General features: G+C 29.0%; 1 protein-coding gene across 1 annotated transcript in view; it reads right to left on the minus strand.

Annotated features, from left to right (window-relative positions):
- The window catches only part of LOC145324749 (uncharacterized), a 38,318-nt gene extending 24,074 nt beyond the window's left edge, over positions 1-14,244 (minus strand). The window contains exon 1 of the mRNA XM_080167356.1: positions 14,050-14,244. Coding sequence (XP_080023482.1) covers positions 14,050-14,115 — 66 coding nt within the window. The 5' untranslated portion in view covers positions 14,116-14,244. The remainder of the gene's footprint in view (positions 1-14,049) is intronic.
- Positions 14,245-15,258: the final 1,014 nt, after the last annotated feature.

Consider the following 15,258-nt stretch of genomic DNA (forward strand, 5'->3'; position numbering starts at 1 on the left):
GTTGAATAATTTTCTGTATTTTAACATAAAAATCCAAAAATATTATAGTTTGTTTCATGTTATTCGTGTTTAAATGAAATACATCATTAAGAAGAAAAGAAATTCTAAAAAGCAAATTCCCAATCGGTCCAGTGGTTTGGAAGATTTTAAGTTACACGACATTAACACACTTCATTCGAATTCGGTGGATAAAAACCGGTTCTCATCCATACTAAAAAAACTATCTCTAGCATCGTATTATATCCAGCTTTCTACGAATATAAAAATGTACAACCATAAGATTAAAACCAGTTTTTTTAGCCCGTGCCTTCGGCACCTCGGGGCTAAAAAAAACTGGTTTTGATCTTATAATTGTACATTCTATATCCGCGGAAATCTGTTTATAATACGATACGAGAAATAACTATTCTATGTTTTTCCTTTTTCATTTTAGAAGTTGAAAAAAATTAAAGAGATGGTTCCATAAACACTATTATCAGTGATATTACAATAAAAAATACAAATTGCAAGACTATTATCATACTGTTACTTAAATGAGGAAATCCTCTAAAAAGGTCATCTCAATAAACATAACATCAATATCATAATAGTAACTACTTAACCAAATGTTTATCACAGGAAACAGCAAAATAAATAATTTAACAAGGGCAAAAACATGTTAAAAATTATAGGCTCAAATTCCAAACTTTGGAGGCACAAATGCTAACAGAAAGACAGACAGACAGAATTGAGAACTTGCAGAGAAGATTCGCTACTAAAATTTTGGTTATTTGTTTTTAAATTCTTCTTTTTTTATTCTTTTGTCCTCAAATTATTTTAGGCTAAACAAGTCATCAATGGCTAAAATGTTAAGACACCAAACCACTATAATGATGTTGAAAATAAATATACATAATATACACAAATTTATCTTCTATCATCCACCCTGTATCCCTAGATGTTAAAGAACTTATAATAATTGTATTATTATGTCTCGTGTGTTTATTTAATTGTAAAACCACAAAAGGACATTCGTGGATTTTCTCTAATACTTAAAAATCAACTTTACTAAAAGAAAATGGTACGATTTTAAGAAAATGTATAAGTATACTGAGGGATAAGACAATATATGTAAAATTTATGTAAATGTACACCCCCAGCTATAATAAACATATTACTATATAATTTTTAAGACCATCGAATGCGAGAATGTTAAAACAAATTAGGAATATACATGGAAGAAAAAAGTTAAAATAAAGTTGTTAAAGTTCCATAAAAAATTGATTCTTTTTAGTTGTCATGAAACGATAACTTTCAATGTATAATTGTCTTAAGTTTGGTTCCAGGACAAACGCAGAAGAGACAAACGTTGGAGAGGACAAACGCAGGAGTGTCTAAAATATTTAGTTAATTAAGTATTTCTATACGGGTTAGGTTAGGTTAAGATATGCATATACAAATAAGCCCCCCGCAGGGGTTTATGTATTAAAAAACGTATAAGATGGTTTAAAATAAGTAAGGTTAAGTGTTCATTCCAATGTTTGTCCACTCTGACGTTTGTCACTCCTGCGTTTGTCCTAGGTCCTTATCATTGTACTAAAGAAGCTATTATTTCATTGTACTACTCCATATAATGTCATGGATGTGTGCGTCCTATAGTAGGATTATGTAAGATTATATGTCTTATTAATATAACTACTATTACATGTAAGGACATGTATTATAAACAAGGATGACAATATTCATAAAATAAAATTAGTCAGGAAGAAAGGTACATAACAATCATTAGCCTAATAACTTTTATAAAATCTTGGTTGGTTGATACAAAATAGCAGTGGCTAAATATTTTAACCTTTTTTTTCATCTATTCATCGTCCATTGTCTTATCCCTAACGATCTGTTAGTATATTCCATTACTACAAAAATATCTTTATAAATGTATAATATTACTTTAATAGTAGCTTTACTTTTTTCTTAAATTTGGTTGTTTGATGAAGAATAATAAAGATAAAGGCCAATACAAAATCTGCACAATTCTCTTCCTGGTTACTTAATAGTTGATCATTAACAACCCCCCATAAAGTTTTATGAAAAATATGCCTAGGGGTTTATTCATTTCAAAATGCATAATTTAATTAAGATTCATATGAGGTTTGTTATAAATAAAAGTCATAAATGATAAATAAGAATAAAAGGTTAGGTAACTTATTTTTAAAAGGGAAGCCTTTTTTCAGCATAATTCTGATTGTTAATTGAGGAATGCTAGTATCGTCCAATTCTTATACTAAAGTAACAGGATGTCTTTTTGTATGTGTGTTTGTGACCGTTGAACCGATCGGGTTCCCCTTGAAAGGGTAGCTGCTAATAGGTCCTGGGAAGATTAAAAACTATTTTGGGGGAGATTACCACTACCCTCCCAAGATAATTTTTTTCTTCAAAAATCTAATTTTTTTTAGATATTTTGGTTTGTGCAACGCAATCAAGACTTAATGAAAGTCCCCAAATAACAAACTAATGAAAAAGCGAATTTAGTTTAAAACTTCTGGGCACCAGTCCCCTTTCTACTTAATAATTATTGGATTTGGTAATGAAACACTTCAGCAATAAGTTAATAATATTTTATGATCATAATAAATTAACTGAATATTAAATGAGTAATGATATACTTTAGTTTATTCTCAAAACAAAATAATTTTTTTGATAAAAAATAATATAAGTTAAAATATATTTGATTTTTCTTTTTTTTTCAATTGTTCTTTTAAATCAGTTTACTTTTTCAATAGATATTTATATCTTAATTATTTAAAACAAATAGCACTAAGTTACAGAATTTCCCGTTTAGATTTACTTTTATTTACCCCAAGATTCAGCAGTTACTTAGATTATTTGGCCTCAAGCTACTACAACAAGGTCATACATTTGTTTTGTGAATACAAGTGGAAAAATTACAATTTGTTTTATTGAAATATTTTTATCATATTATTAAATTACATTGCATTTTTCATTGATAAGGATTTATTTTGTATGTTAAAAACACTTAGTAGACCAAACCAGTTTTTGGAATAAATGTCCTAAAATACTATCAAATTAAGCTCTGCGCATAACATAAGCCTAATCTATCCACCTTTATATACATAACCTTGAGCATAAATACTTAGGATTAACGTTGCATACTTAGAACAAGTAGAATAATTGCTTCCAGCTATATATTCTATCTAGAATCTCAAATTTCAATGATTATATTATTAGGATGGGGAGGGTTAATATGACAATGAGTTTAAGAATAAACTGTAAATTTAATACATATATCATATCTGAATTTGCCACTAGATAAAAGTCGTCTTAGCTTATATATCAAATCATTTACAGTCATAAGTTCATTTGATAATAGTACCAATGAACATTTGCTTTTTCATTTCCATTGTTGGCAATTCATTATTGATAAAATTTCAATACATTGTAGCTATAGGTTTCATATAGTAATTAATCTTACAAATTTTGTCACAAAATAAAGTTGTTAGTCATAATGACATTATAATGGTATCTTTATGAATATAATTAATTAATCATATTTTTATAAAATTATTAAGTTGCTGAACTTACAAGAAACAACTAATGTTCAACAATTTGTTATTTTGATGCATCGTCCAAATTTCTGCAATATGTCCGATAATAACATGTGATTAGATTTTATACTTTGGACAGATTATACAGAATATACTTTGCTCCAAAGTTGGAGATCTCAAGAAATTTCTACAGTTAGGGAGTTGAATCCATTTTTATAGAAGCAGAAATATAATCTATGATTATGGTTTAGACCCTCTCAAACTGTAATCTACCCTTCCACTTTCCCCTCTCTTGGTGAAGATATCTTCAACGCCGATACGATTTTTGAAATATAACATTCCACTTTTGTCTCTCTTGTTGAAGATATCTTCACCAAGAGAGGCAAAAGTGGAATCTTAAATTTCAAAAATCGTATCGGCGTTGAAGATATCTTCACCAAGAGAGGGGAAAGTGGAATCTTACATTTCAAAAATCGTATCGGCGTTGAAGATATCTTCACCAAGAGAAGGGAAAGTAGAATCTTACATTTCAAAAATCGTATCGGCGTTGAAGATATCTTCACCAAGAGAGGGGAAAGTGGAAAGGTAGATTACAGTTTTAGAGGGTCCAAACCATAATCATAGATTATATTTCTGCTTCTATAAAAATGGATTCAACTCCCTAACTGTTCTATATAAACTTTAAAGTTTCTTTTATTATACCTATATTGAAAATAATAATAAATATATGATTACATTTTTTGTGTTTTGTTTTTATTAATTCTCGTTACATTAGAGTAAAACAATAGAAGGGGAAGGGTTTAAATAACTGTATGTTCCCACCCCGTGGGCCCTTTGCCGACTTTTATTGTTTGTTTTTTTTGAGTTTGAACCAAAAGCGTCGAAAATAATTACACAGCAAAGTCGCTACAAAAGACCCAAAAGCAATTTGCAAGCAGACGAAATATATCTATAAATTTAATAATGTTACAGAATATTAATATCAGATCTCCAACTTTTGATTTAAATTCAGGCCAATGAAATTAGAGAAAGGGCTTATTACATAAACCTTATATAATTAAAGAAATAAATTGGACTGTGAATTGTTCTAGTACCTAAAATATTTTCTCATTTGTTTCCTTAAAACTTTGAAGACTTTGATTTGTCTTGATTGGGTAATACAGATAAGCGGTTTATTAATATTATTTTTGTACAGAAGGGCTAGTTTTGATTATTGTAATCGGGTTATTGTATCATTTTACCTTCTATTGACCTAGCCTTTAAAGGATTAAATAAATTGCTTGAAGCAATTCATGCGAAAAATTCATAGATTAGACACTAAGATTATCTAATTAGAACCTAGGGGCGGGTAAACTCCCTAAAATTATAGGTTTTGAATTAGTTAAGGGTGCAGAATATTGCCTCTCACTTTCAAAATTATCAATTACTAGAGAGAAAGAGGACATTAGAAATTAAATTATACTGGTCCTTAAATTCTTATGAAACCTAAAACCTTGTATGAATGTACTAACGAGCAACGTCCAATCTATAGAAGGGGTAATTTTGTCTATTATAATTGGGTCTGTTCATCAATACAGTCATTAAATTCTACCATTTATTAAATTTTGTAGAAATTGGGTTTGAAAATTTTAACAGCAATCCTAAATGTGATTTTAATGATTCTAATGATCTAATTCAGCTAATTACTTTATCAATGTTAATGTTTAAAGGGGTTCACTCTGATAATCATACATAAGGATTATATGAATTAGAAATTGGGGGCTTACAAACGCCAAAAAATGTTTAATTATTCTTTGGGATGTTGCCACCACCCTCATGCATACGGTTATTCTTGATAATAGTTTCATAATATCTCGAATTTCCATTCTAATGTATTCAAACCCTTTTGTGCACTTTTTAGAAAAACATAAAAGTGCATTTTTTATGAAAATTATTTAATAAAAATCCTTTATAAACCAACGTCAAGTTTTTGGTAAGAGAAGTTTTTCTTTTGATTATTTTAACAAAGAGTATAAAAGTTATTAGAAGGTTAACCCGACTTCTTAAAAACATACCTATCTATCATACACTTTTTTTGTCAAGAAGTCTAAATTGTGTATGGCAATAAGTTGCACCTTTCTATGTGCCAAGACATTCTCTTCTTTGATATTTCGAAGAAAATTATAAAACTTGATAAATAAAGTGTTAATATTGTGACCGAATGTGTCTCTGTGAATAAGATGTCCTTGGTCAACAATTAGCAGAAACAGAGATAGCTATATGGAAAATAAACAGTACAATAGGGCAGATAAAGATTTGTTTATTTAGACAAAGCATTCGCTGGTATTTACTTTTGGGCAAATTATGAATTTGGTCCAAGGTAGATTTAAAGCTGAATTTTGTGGTGGGTTTTTATCAACCCCTATAATTACAACCGACCTTTTCAATAAATAATTTTGAAAAACCTCCCATCTGGACTAAAACCCTTAAAGGGTAAAGTGAAGCCACTTGCTTAATGACTATATAATTATAATTTTCCATCTTTATAATGATTTAGAATACTTTATCCTGTCTTTGAATTTGATACAATCAGCCAAAATCTGTCTTATAATGACAGACAAATATTTTCAGTTGTGCAGCTACTTTATGATTCAATTGTGTAATTTTTAGCTGAATGGTCATAATCTAAAGTGGTGAACATACGTTTCAATTCTAATAGTCCAGGGAGGGAGGGGACATTGGACTATAAATTACACAAGCACCAAAAGTCTTTAAAGAACGTTTTCTTTTTTATTTGGGTCAACTTGTAGCTTCCAAACTTTTTGACAAATAATTATAACCTTAAGGAGGGGTAATTTTGTTTATCATCATTGGGGATGTATGTTGATTTTTCGTCCATTGACTCTTTCCTTAAGATTTCTTGAATTGTCATAAACATTTATAAAATATGTCAAATTTCAAACGATTTTGGCCTTGCAAAATGTTAACAAAATGCTTTTCATTTACGTTTATTTTTGCAGTCTAAATTGCGCTGTGAATGAAATAAATCTTCCTTGTTTGATTGAAGATTCACAAAATATAATATTACCATGATTAGTGTTTTCTATTATGTTGATGTTAACAATTAACTTATTGAAAATTGTAGCCGTCATCATGGTGCATTGAAAATAGTGCTTTCATTAAATTGAATTAAAGTACCATGTTTTATACAGACACTAAGTACACAAAGAATTTTTCAAAAAAAAATATTCTTAATAGACTTTTTTTGCTTTAAAGGGGGGGGGGGCGAAAGTGACACTTTTTGAAACCAAAACTAAGAGTCAACAAAGGAACTCAACTAAAAAAAAAGGGTTACAGGTCTGAGATTTTGCATGGCAGTTGCTTTATAGGGGTACAATATGGAACTGTGAAGAAACGGCGGCGCAACCGCTGAAAACCGCCGTTTCCCGCCGTAATTTTTGTTGCCTTTTCTCGGCGGTTTTCGGCGGTTGCGCCGCCGTTTCTTCACATTTCCATATTGTACCCCTATAAAGCAACTGCCATGCAAAATGTCAGACCTGTAACTCTTTTTTTAGTTGAGTTCCTTTGACTTTTAGTTTTGGTTTCAAAAAGTGTCACTTTCGCCCCCCCCCCCCTTTAATAAAATTTCCTCAATCTGTAGACATTATGTACAAAAACAAGTACTAAAATGTGCATTAATAATCAACCTTTAAATTTCTTTTAAGCTTGTTTGAACATTTCTGCTTATGGAGAGCATTGCAACCGATTAACAAACACAATATTAAGAATAGTTTTGCTGCAAAAATCATTAATAACAAAGAGGGGCCATTGGGCTTTGTATTAGTCCCCAAAGTTTTATAATGACTTTTTTGGTTCAATAACTTTTGGGACTTTTGTTGGATTTTAATTCTTTGGTTCATTAAATTTAGTGTCCAAACGTTTCAACCACTAATTGTGATCTAAAGAAGGGTTAATTTGTGCATTATCAATGGGGATGTACATCAATTTATCGGCCATTGTCTTATCCTTTAAAATCGCTGATAATAAACTGTTTTATAAACCCTGGATTAAAAAATTATAAAATTTGAGAAGGATTTACAAGAAACCAATTAAAACATGAAACAGAGTTTTAAAACTTCTTTAAAAACGTATTTTAAATTTGTTTTTGCTAATCAGTTTTTAGCAGCAAAGCTTTTCAGAATGTCGGTTTTTTATTTCATATATCATCGCTTATTTGCATACATATAATATTGATTAAAAAAGAGTAAGAAAATTATATTGCATAAAAATAAAAATAAAACAGAACTTTAAACAATAGTTTGTTATTTTTGCTTGAATTTTAATATACATTTGGATGAAGTAATCCTTGTTTAATCTTATTTCATTGAAAGAATCTAAATTAATATTTCTTTGCTTTCAATAGATTTTCATTAAATGAAATTGGTTTATTAAAAAGTGAATTAGATTTTGAGTATTAAAGAGAATTTAGTATTTAATCAATTTGATTTAGATCTGTGTCGTACTATTTCATTTTTTAAAGATCAAGACGAACAAAGATATCAATAAGTTCAATTAAAATATGTAAAATACTTTCTCGTATTCATTCGAATCCGGTCGTTAGGAACCAGTTCTCATCCATACGAAAAAAACTATGTCTAGCACCGAATTATATCCAGCTTTCTACAAATATAAAAATATACAATCATAAGATTAAAACCAGTTTTTTTAGCCAGTGCCTTCGGCACCTCGGGACTAAAAAAACTGGTTTTAATCTTATAATTGTACATTCTATATCCGCGGAAAGCCGATTAAATTACGATGCAAGAAATAACTATTAAAATACATGCATTGAAGCGAATCTGGACAAGCGTTTTTACAAAGATCCATGTCTGTTTGTAAAATGACTAAAAATAAATAATTATTTAAAATTAGTTAAAATTTTAACTATTTAAGAAGTATCTTTACAGAGAAAATTAATACTCTTAAATTTGATATTTATTATCATTATTATGTTGCGAAAAAATCAAGATCAATGTCGATTAATTTAGCTAGGGATTAAATATCCTTAGTTTTTCAAGGTTATTTTGAACTTGGAATATGTTTTCGGAATAAAAAAAACCGTATGAAAAAATCGTGCCTAACTTCTACAGGAATCGCCATGCACAATTTGAATTCGATAGGACATGACTAAATCAACGTAAAAGGCTATCTGTTCCAGACGGACGGACCGACCCTATTTATAGAAAAGCTTTACTTTTAAAATGCATACTTCCTTCTTCCCCCTTTAGTTTGAGAGCGTATGGGTAAAAGCACGATTTTGATTTGAAACAGTGATAACATAATAGCTGGATAAATTATGAGATTATTTTTATGTTAGTACATGTGGCTTCGCCAAAATTTCCTATCCAAATGTCCTGTGGTATGCTAAAACATTACGAAATCTATTAAGCTATTGTTATTAATTTATGGCTAAGGGTTTTAATGTTTGAAAGCCTCTTTCAAGCTTCACTTTTCCCACAAAATTTTCTGCTGAGCGATCAATGCTAAAACAATTATGTCCATAGTAACGCAGAAATAACAAGCCTGCAATGTTGGTGTTGCAATATAATTAAACAGTTTTGCTGATATCCTATTATATAAAGTAATAAGTTTTTTTTTGTCTGTACCAAAGTATGTCGCTAACTGCTGAAAATATATGGTTCACCTTTACAGGGTAGCTTCTCATAGGCCCCTGGAAGGTTTATAACTATTTTGGGGGAGGGTAACACCCCCTCCCAAGAAAAATGACCAACAGAAAAACTACTCCCCCTCCCTACAAACTAAAATTAAAAATTGGTGTGGGGGGGGGGGGCAGGTAAAATCTACTCCCTAGAGGCCTCTAGGGGTGTAGCCGCTAGTTTTCAATAAACCACAAAAATTTCCAAGTTTATATACATAGAGTGGGTTGTCCTAATGTGTTAATTTCAGAGATACTAAACTTACTTTCTTTGCAAAGAATTGCAACTAACATAATTTGATATTGTTTGGGTTGCAAATATGTGCAAAATTTCAATGAATAATCAAAAAATGTATAGGAAACAAATAGATGGTTTCCCTCGTACTGTATAGTCTAGCATAGAAACACCAACCGCAGGTATAGGCACCGTAGGTTAGGGCTCCCCGCCTGGGTTATGCATAGACAACCCCACTCCCTTATTCTATTTTTTAAAAAAATAAACAAGTTTTATATGATATAATTATCCGATTGATCTGATTTTTGGAATACTGATTCCCAGGACAACAAAGTACAATGTCATAAGCAAAGCATCTCTATAATCAAGTCATAAAAATGTAAGTATGTCTTTATCCTGTATTTATTCAGTTTTTCAACAATTTTACTTACAATTTTATTCGACTTTTACACATTTTTGTTCTAACTATTTAGTTCTGGCACTCTAAAAGTGTTAATGTTCGTTTTTCCTACTGTTTCAGAGCTTCGTTTTTATGGATGTTGTCATCCTTGTTTTTAATTATTTACAGATATTTTTTTGTTTCTATACATTTTTTATTATTGTCAAATGTATAACATATAAATATATATTATATATTAAAATATTTTTAAAACCTTGTATAAAAAAACATGGGAATTCCATAAATTCATTTAATCATTCAAAAATTTGTATTATTCATTATAAAAACGAACATTTTCTGTACTTTTCTACAAATTAAATTTTTTAGTAAAGTAGACATATTCAAAATGATATATTTATAAAGGGCTTTTCAAATTTAAAAATCAGTACTGTAAACAAAACTTATGCAAAGAAAACAGCAGTTGTAAGATTAAATATGAAATTAAAAATACCAGTTTTAAACGAGTTGAAAGTTAGCGAAAAAATTTTATTTTGATGATCAATTTTATACACCAAAAATGTATACATCGAAAAAATCTGTATGAGTTATAACTTAACCCATTTCATACTACACAATGATATAAGTCGGTTTATTTAAAAATTGATTTACTAAAACTCATATATATTTATTGCCTATCATTGGTCATTGCAACCTTTTTGATCATAGGTCTTATTTGCACTTTATACTAGATTTATTATTTTAAATTGCATGTACATGTCATATTTTTTCTTAGATTTATACTTTTAAGAAAATTAATCTAACTGATGTTAGGAAAATCTAGTCATTAAAAGAGCAGCTTTACGACGTGAGAGATAACCTTTATGCCTTGATGATTCCTTATAAAATTAAGACGATTTTTAATTTTGTACTTAATAACACAGACATTTATTAACAGGAAGGGAGAGGTCATTTGGAATGAAAACTATTAGGGTTACCAAATTATTATGAATTATATTATGATTTTTTATTAAATCTTAATTGGCTGGTATTAAGTATCAGTGCATTATTTTAAACCAATTATTTTGATTTAAGGAAAAGTAATTTTATCATAATGGGAGTTACCATCCATTGTCTTATCCCTTCAGATAGCTCATCATTAATGAACTTGAATAGTTTTTCAGCTTTATTGATTTCGGAAATCCTATTATTAAATACATTGAACTTTAATTTGTATGTAACAAGGACAATTATATTTATTAGCATGATAAAAATAACATAAATACTAGAGTTTTTATTTATAGGAATTATACAAATATGAGAATTATAGGGATATATTGAACTAGTTTAAAAGTGGTTATTTAATACTTAGAGGATAAGAGGATAATGAACAATAACACCCCTCCATTTTGACAACCAAAATTACCACTCTAAAGAATTTAATATTTGTAAAAAAAAATGTAGATACTTCTCATCTTTACCAACCGATCATGATTTAATGAAATTACCTAAATATAGATATATATCCCTCGACCGATAAAGGTGCGGCAAGGGGCCAGACTGTTAAGGGTTAAGGTTAAAAATATTTAAATGTTTTTAGCTATCACATAGTGCATTTATAGTACAATATAAATCAATTTAGAACAATAGTAGAAAGTTTTAAATACCATTGTGTTGTATTTAAACAACTAATTTTACCAGAAGAAAGAACATAGAAATCTTGGAACTAGGAGCGTAGCAAATCTTTAACTATGATATGATCTGTACGTACCCTCATTCTCTTTTTACATATTAACTAAATAAAAGAATTTCTGAAGATATTTCTTATAGATGAATTTTAAAAATGTAAAAATATTAACTTTTGATATTAAAGGAGAAATAATGAAAAAAATATAAATAATCAATATGCATTTAATCAAAATCTATAAAATCGTTGAATAAAAGTCCCAATACAAGTTTTACTTAAAATATATTGCAATCTTTGTATATAATTGTAATAGATTTATTTTTAAAAACATTCAATCAGACACAATAAAATAAAACTTAAAAATGTATTTCTAGCAGATACAGAATGCCTGTTTACATTTAGTTTAAGCTGTGTCATATGAATCAAAAAGTTCTTCCAAAGCAAAACTTAATTCGAATAAATCATTCGGACTTATAACATTGATTAAATTACAAAATAGTATACTAGGTTTTCAAGTAAAGTTAATTTTTAACCAAAGATAAGGTCTAATAGTTCTTACAATGTTTGCTTTCAAGTCTACTTAAACAGTTCTTGAAGCATTTTTGAAAGGGGTATTAAAATTATACTCTGAAACCTGTAGAATCATTCTTCAGAGTTAAAAATTTGAATAATAACCCACATCATATTTTATTAGGATTTTAAATCTTAATTTCTTCTTTTCATTGTATCCATTTGGCTACATGTTTATGTGTCTTTCCTTTTTAAAGTATAGTGGATTGTTCATCTAGACTTTGTATATTTATTATAATTTGTATTAAGTGCAATTTGTCCAGGCTAAGCCGCGGGGCTACATGGTAGATTATACACAACAATACATTTATAAAATAAAAAATGTTCCAAGGACTAAATACTGGGAGTTATCATACCCCCATGGTTTCAGGATAGAGTAAGTTTAATCTGTATGTGAGAAATCGGGGAAAACACAGTGAAAGATTGGTTAATACTACTAATTAGGGTAAAACAATTTTCTGTAATTTAAAATTATTTTAAGCCAACGATTAAGAAATCATGTTTATAAAATTTAAGAGTATTATATGTTTTAAAATCAATTGTCTCCTCTCCGCCTAGTAATGGAAGTAAAATTTAAATCATAGGACCTGTAGAAAGCTTTTATAATAGCAGAACCAAATAAGAATAACCAAACCTACTATGGGGTTTGCCTTAAATGGACAGATATGACATCTTTTTTTTTAAATTCAAATTTTAAGCTTGAAAAGATCTTTAATTTTAAGGCAAAGTACACAAATAAATAAGTACTATGTTTGCTTTTTTTATACTTATAGCATGAATTAAATTAAAATGCAAGGAAAATCTTAAGAATAAAACAAGTTTCATTTTGGTCAATGGTTTCTTTCAAATTATATACAGTGAATCTGAATATAGACAATTTTGACACACAATAATATTTGTGTGGTTAAAGTGAAGAATTTAAAAATCACAACAATTTTTTTTAAATTGTAGTAATTTTTAAAATCAAAAAAAAAAATTATCCCTGAAAAAAGAAAGATGAATAATATGTCTATTTTAGAGCTAGATACATCTTGATGGTGTCTTTATTTAATTTTTTTTCCAAACCTTTTACTATTTACAGCAATTAAAACTTGAAAAATTCAAAATTTCTTAGTTTTTTAATTCTTAATATCTGATTTTATCTTATTTCTTTTTATGTTTTACATTCAATGCTGTTTCTTTTATTTTGGAAGATCTCAGCATTGTTTAACTCCAAAATTTGTTCTATACATTAGTTTAAACTCCATCTATAGGACATATATTTGAATGCATTTAAATTTTCTACCACGTAGTTTTAAAAATATCAAGACCTGAAAATTATAATTTTTGGATATGTGCAACATAAATGGCTATCCTGTTTAAACAAAAACAGCATGACGACTATTTTAGTGATAACTAATTGTTTGTTATTTATTGTAATACAAAAACATGTGTATATGTTAGATGGTATAATTGTAACTTATGCTTAAAATCCTTTTCTGAAATGCACTTCATACAACTATCCCTTTAAATTAGCTGCACGTTTTTTTCTGCTTGTTTAAACATTTTAATGTGATCAAATTAAAATTAAAGTTTTAATCTTTAGACTTTACTTATAAGCCATTGCAAATTTAAGAATTATTTTTATATTAAGTCAAAATTACAAGGACTAAAATACAAATAATGGTAATAATTCCACTTATTGCAATTTCAAAATTTTGATGAATTATCAAAATTAGTGCATAAATTTCTGTAATTTTCTTAAAATTTGTTATGAATTTTGAAATTTCCTTATAAATTGTTTTTTAACAAGAAAAATCTTAACTTTTATTTATAAAATTTTATCGCTTCACTTTAAACTAAATTAGATTTTTAAATTCACTTTCATAAAAAAAAAGATAATCAAGATTTTTTAATTTTTGAAACAAAATTAAACTGCTTTTTTTAGATATGAACACAAACCCCGTCAGCGGCCACAGAAGCAGCCAGAGCCGCAACAGCAAGAGCTATAACTTCACATTTATGCATTTTTAGAGTTTTTATCAAATAGTGCTTTTTATCTTGAAAAAATCACACAGCACGTGTTCACGGGTCTAGAGTCAAATCAAAACTAAAATGTGTAGAGATGATTGTTTTTATAAAAGTCTTTCACCAACCAATTTTACATATACAAATGCCCTCTCCCCCCCCCCCCCCACCCCGCTCATACCATTGGGGAAAAAAGAAGGGGGGTAGTAGCAAGCACTTGCACTCTAAGTAACAAGGATTCATGGATAGGTCAATGTATGAATCTTCCCCCCCCCCAAAAAAATATTATATGAAAAATATTGACTTTGTTAGCTTCTATTTGAATTTATTCATTGGAAAAATTAGGTTTGGATTGAATTAACCTTCATTGCCCAGCTCCTCCCTGACTGTCTAATTCAAACACACACAAACATACAGCGCACTCCAACACATATACACACACTCATATATGGATAAGTCTGCCGGCAAAATTTGTGTTTGTATGTTATAGTTAAAAAAAATTGTCATAGCAAAAAATATTAGACGATTATAAAATATAAAGGAAAAACATGTTTATAGTTATTATGTTTTACAAATGATACTATTTAAAAAGATTTCATTCTTCTTTAATTGAATTAGATCATTAAAAATGTTTATGGATTTTTACTGTACATCAATTTATTCATGTTTCCCTTAAGGAGAGTCCTAACCCAGCGATGCAATGACCGATTTTACTGTTTATTGGATTTATTTGTATAGAAAGAAAATTTTGTAGTTATAAAATTTAGCTGTTTTACAAAAAAAAATATTTTCAGTTTTAAAGGCATACCAAAACATGCAGAGCGCGTCGTATAATATCATATCCTTTCTTACGTTACGGGAGTAGGCGAAGAATGAGATGGATTATATCCGCAGGAAAGTGCGTCTACAATCCCGCTAGCATTATTAGTTTGCATGTTAATGAAAATTACATCAGAATGGATGCAAACTTGATTGTCAATTATCCTGTTCCCCAAAGTTATCCCTTAAGGGTCGGGGGGCGTTGAACGCAACCCCCCCCCCCCCCTCCGGTTTTTTCTATCTCATTTTCTGTGTGTGAAAGATAAAGAGCCCAAACTGCGTGACTTTTTAAGTATGGGTATGACACATAACTGAGAGTTGGAC

Source organism: Acartia tonsa, chromosome 7, assembly GCF_053477335.1.
Source record: "Acartia tonsa isolate MP-2025a chromosome 7, ASM5347733v1, whole genome shotgun sequence".
Lineage (NCBI taxonomy): Eukaryota > Metazoa > Arthropoda > Copepoda > Calanoida > Acartiidae > Acartia > Acartia tonsa.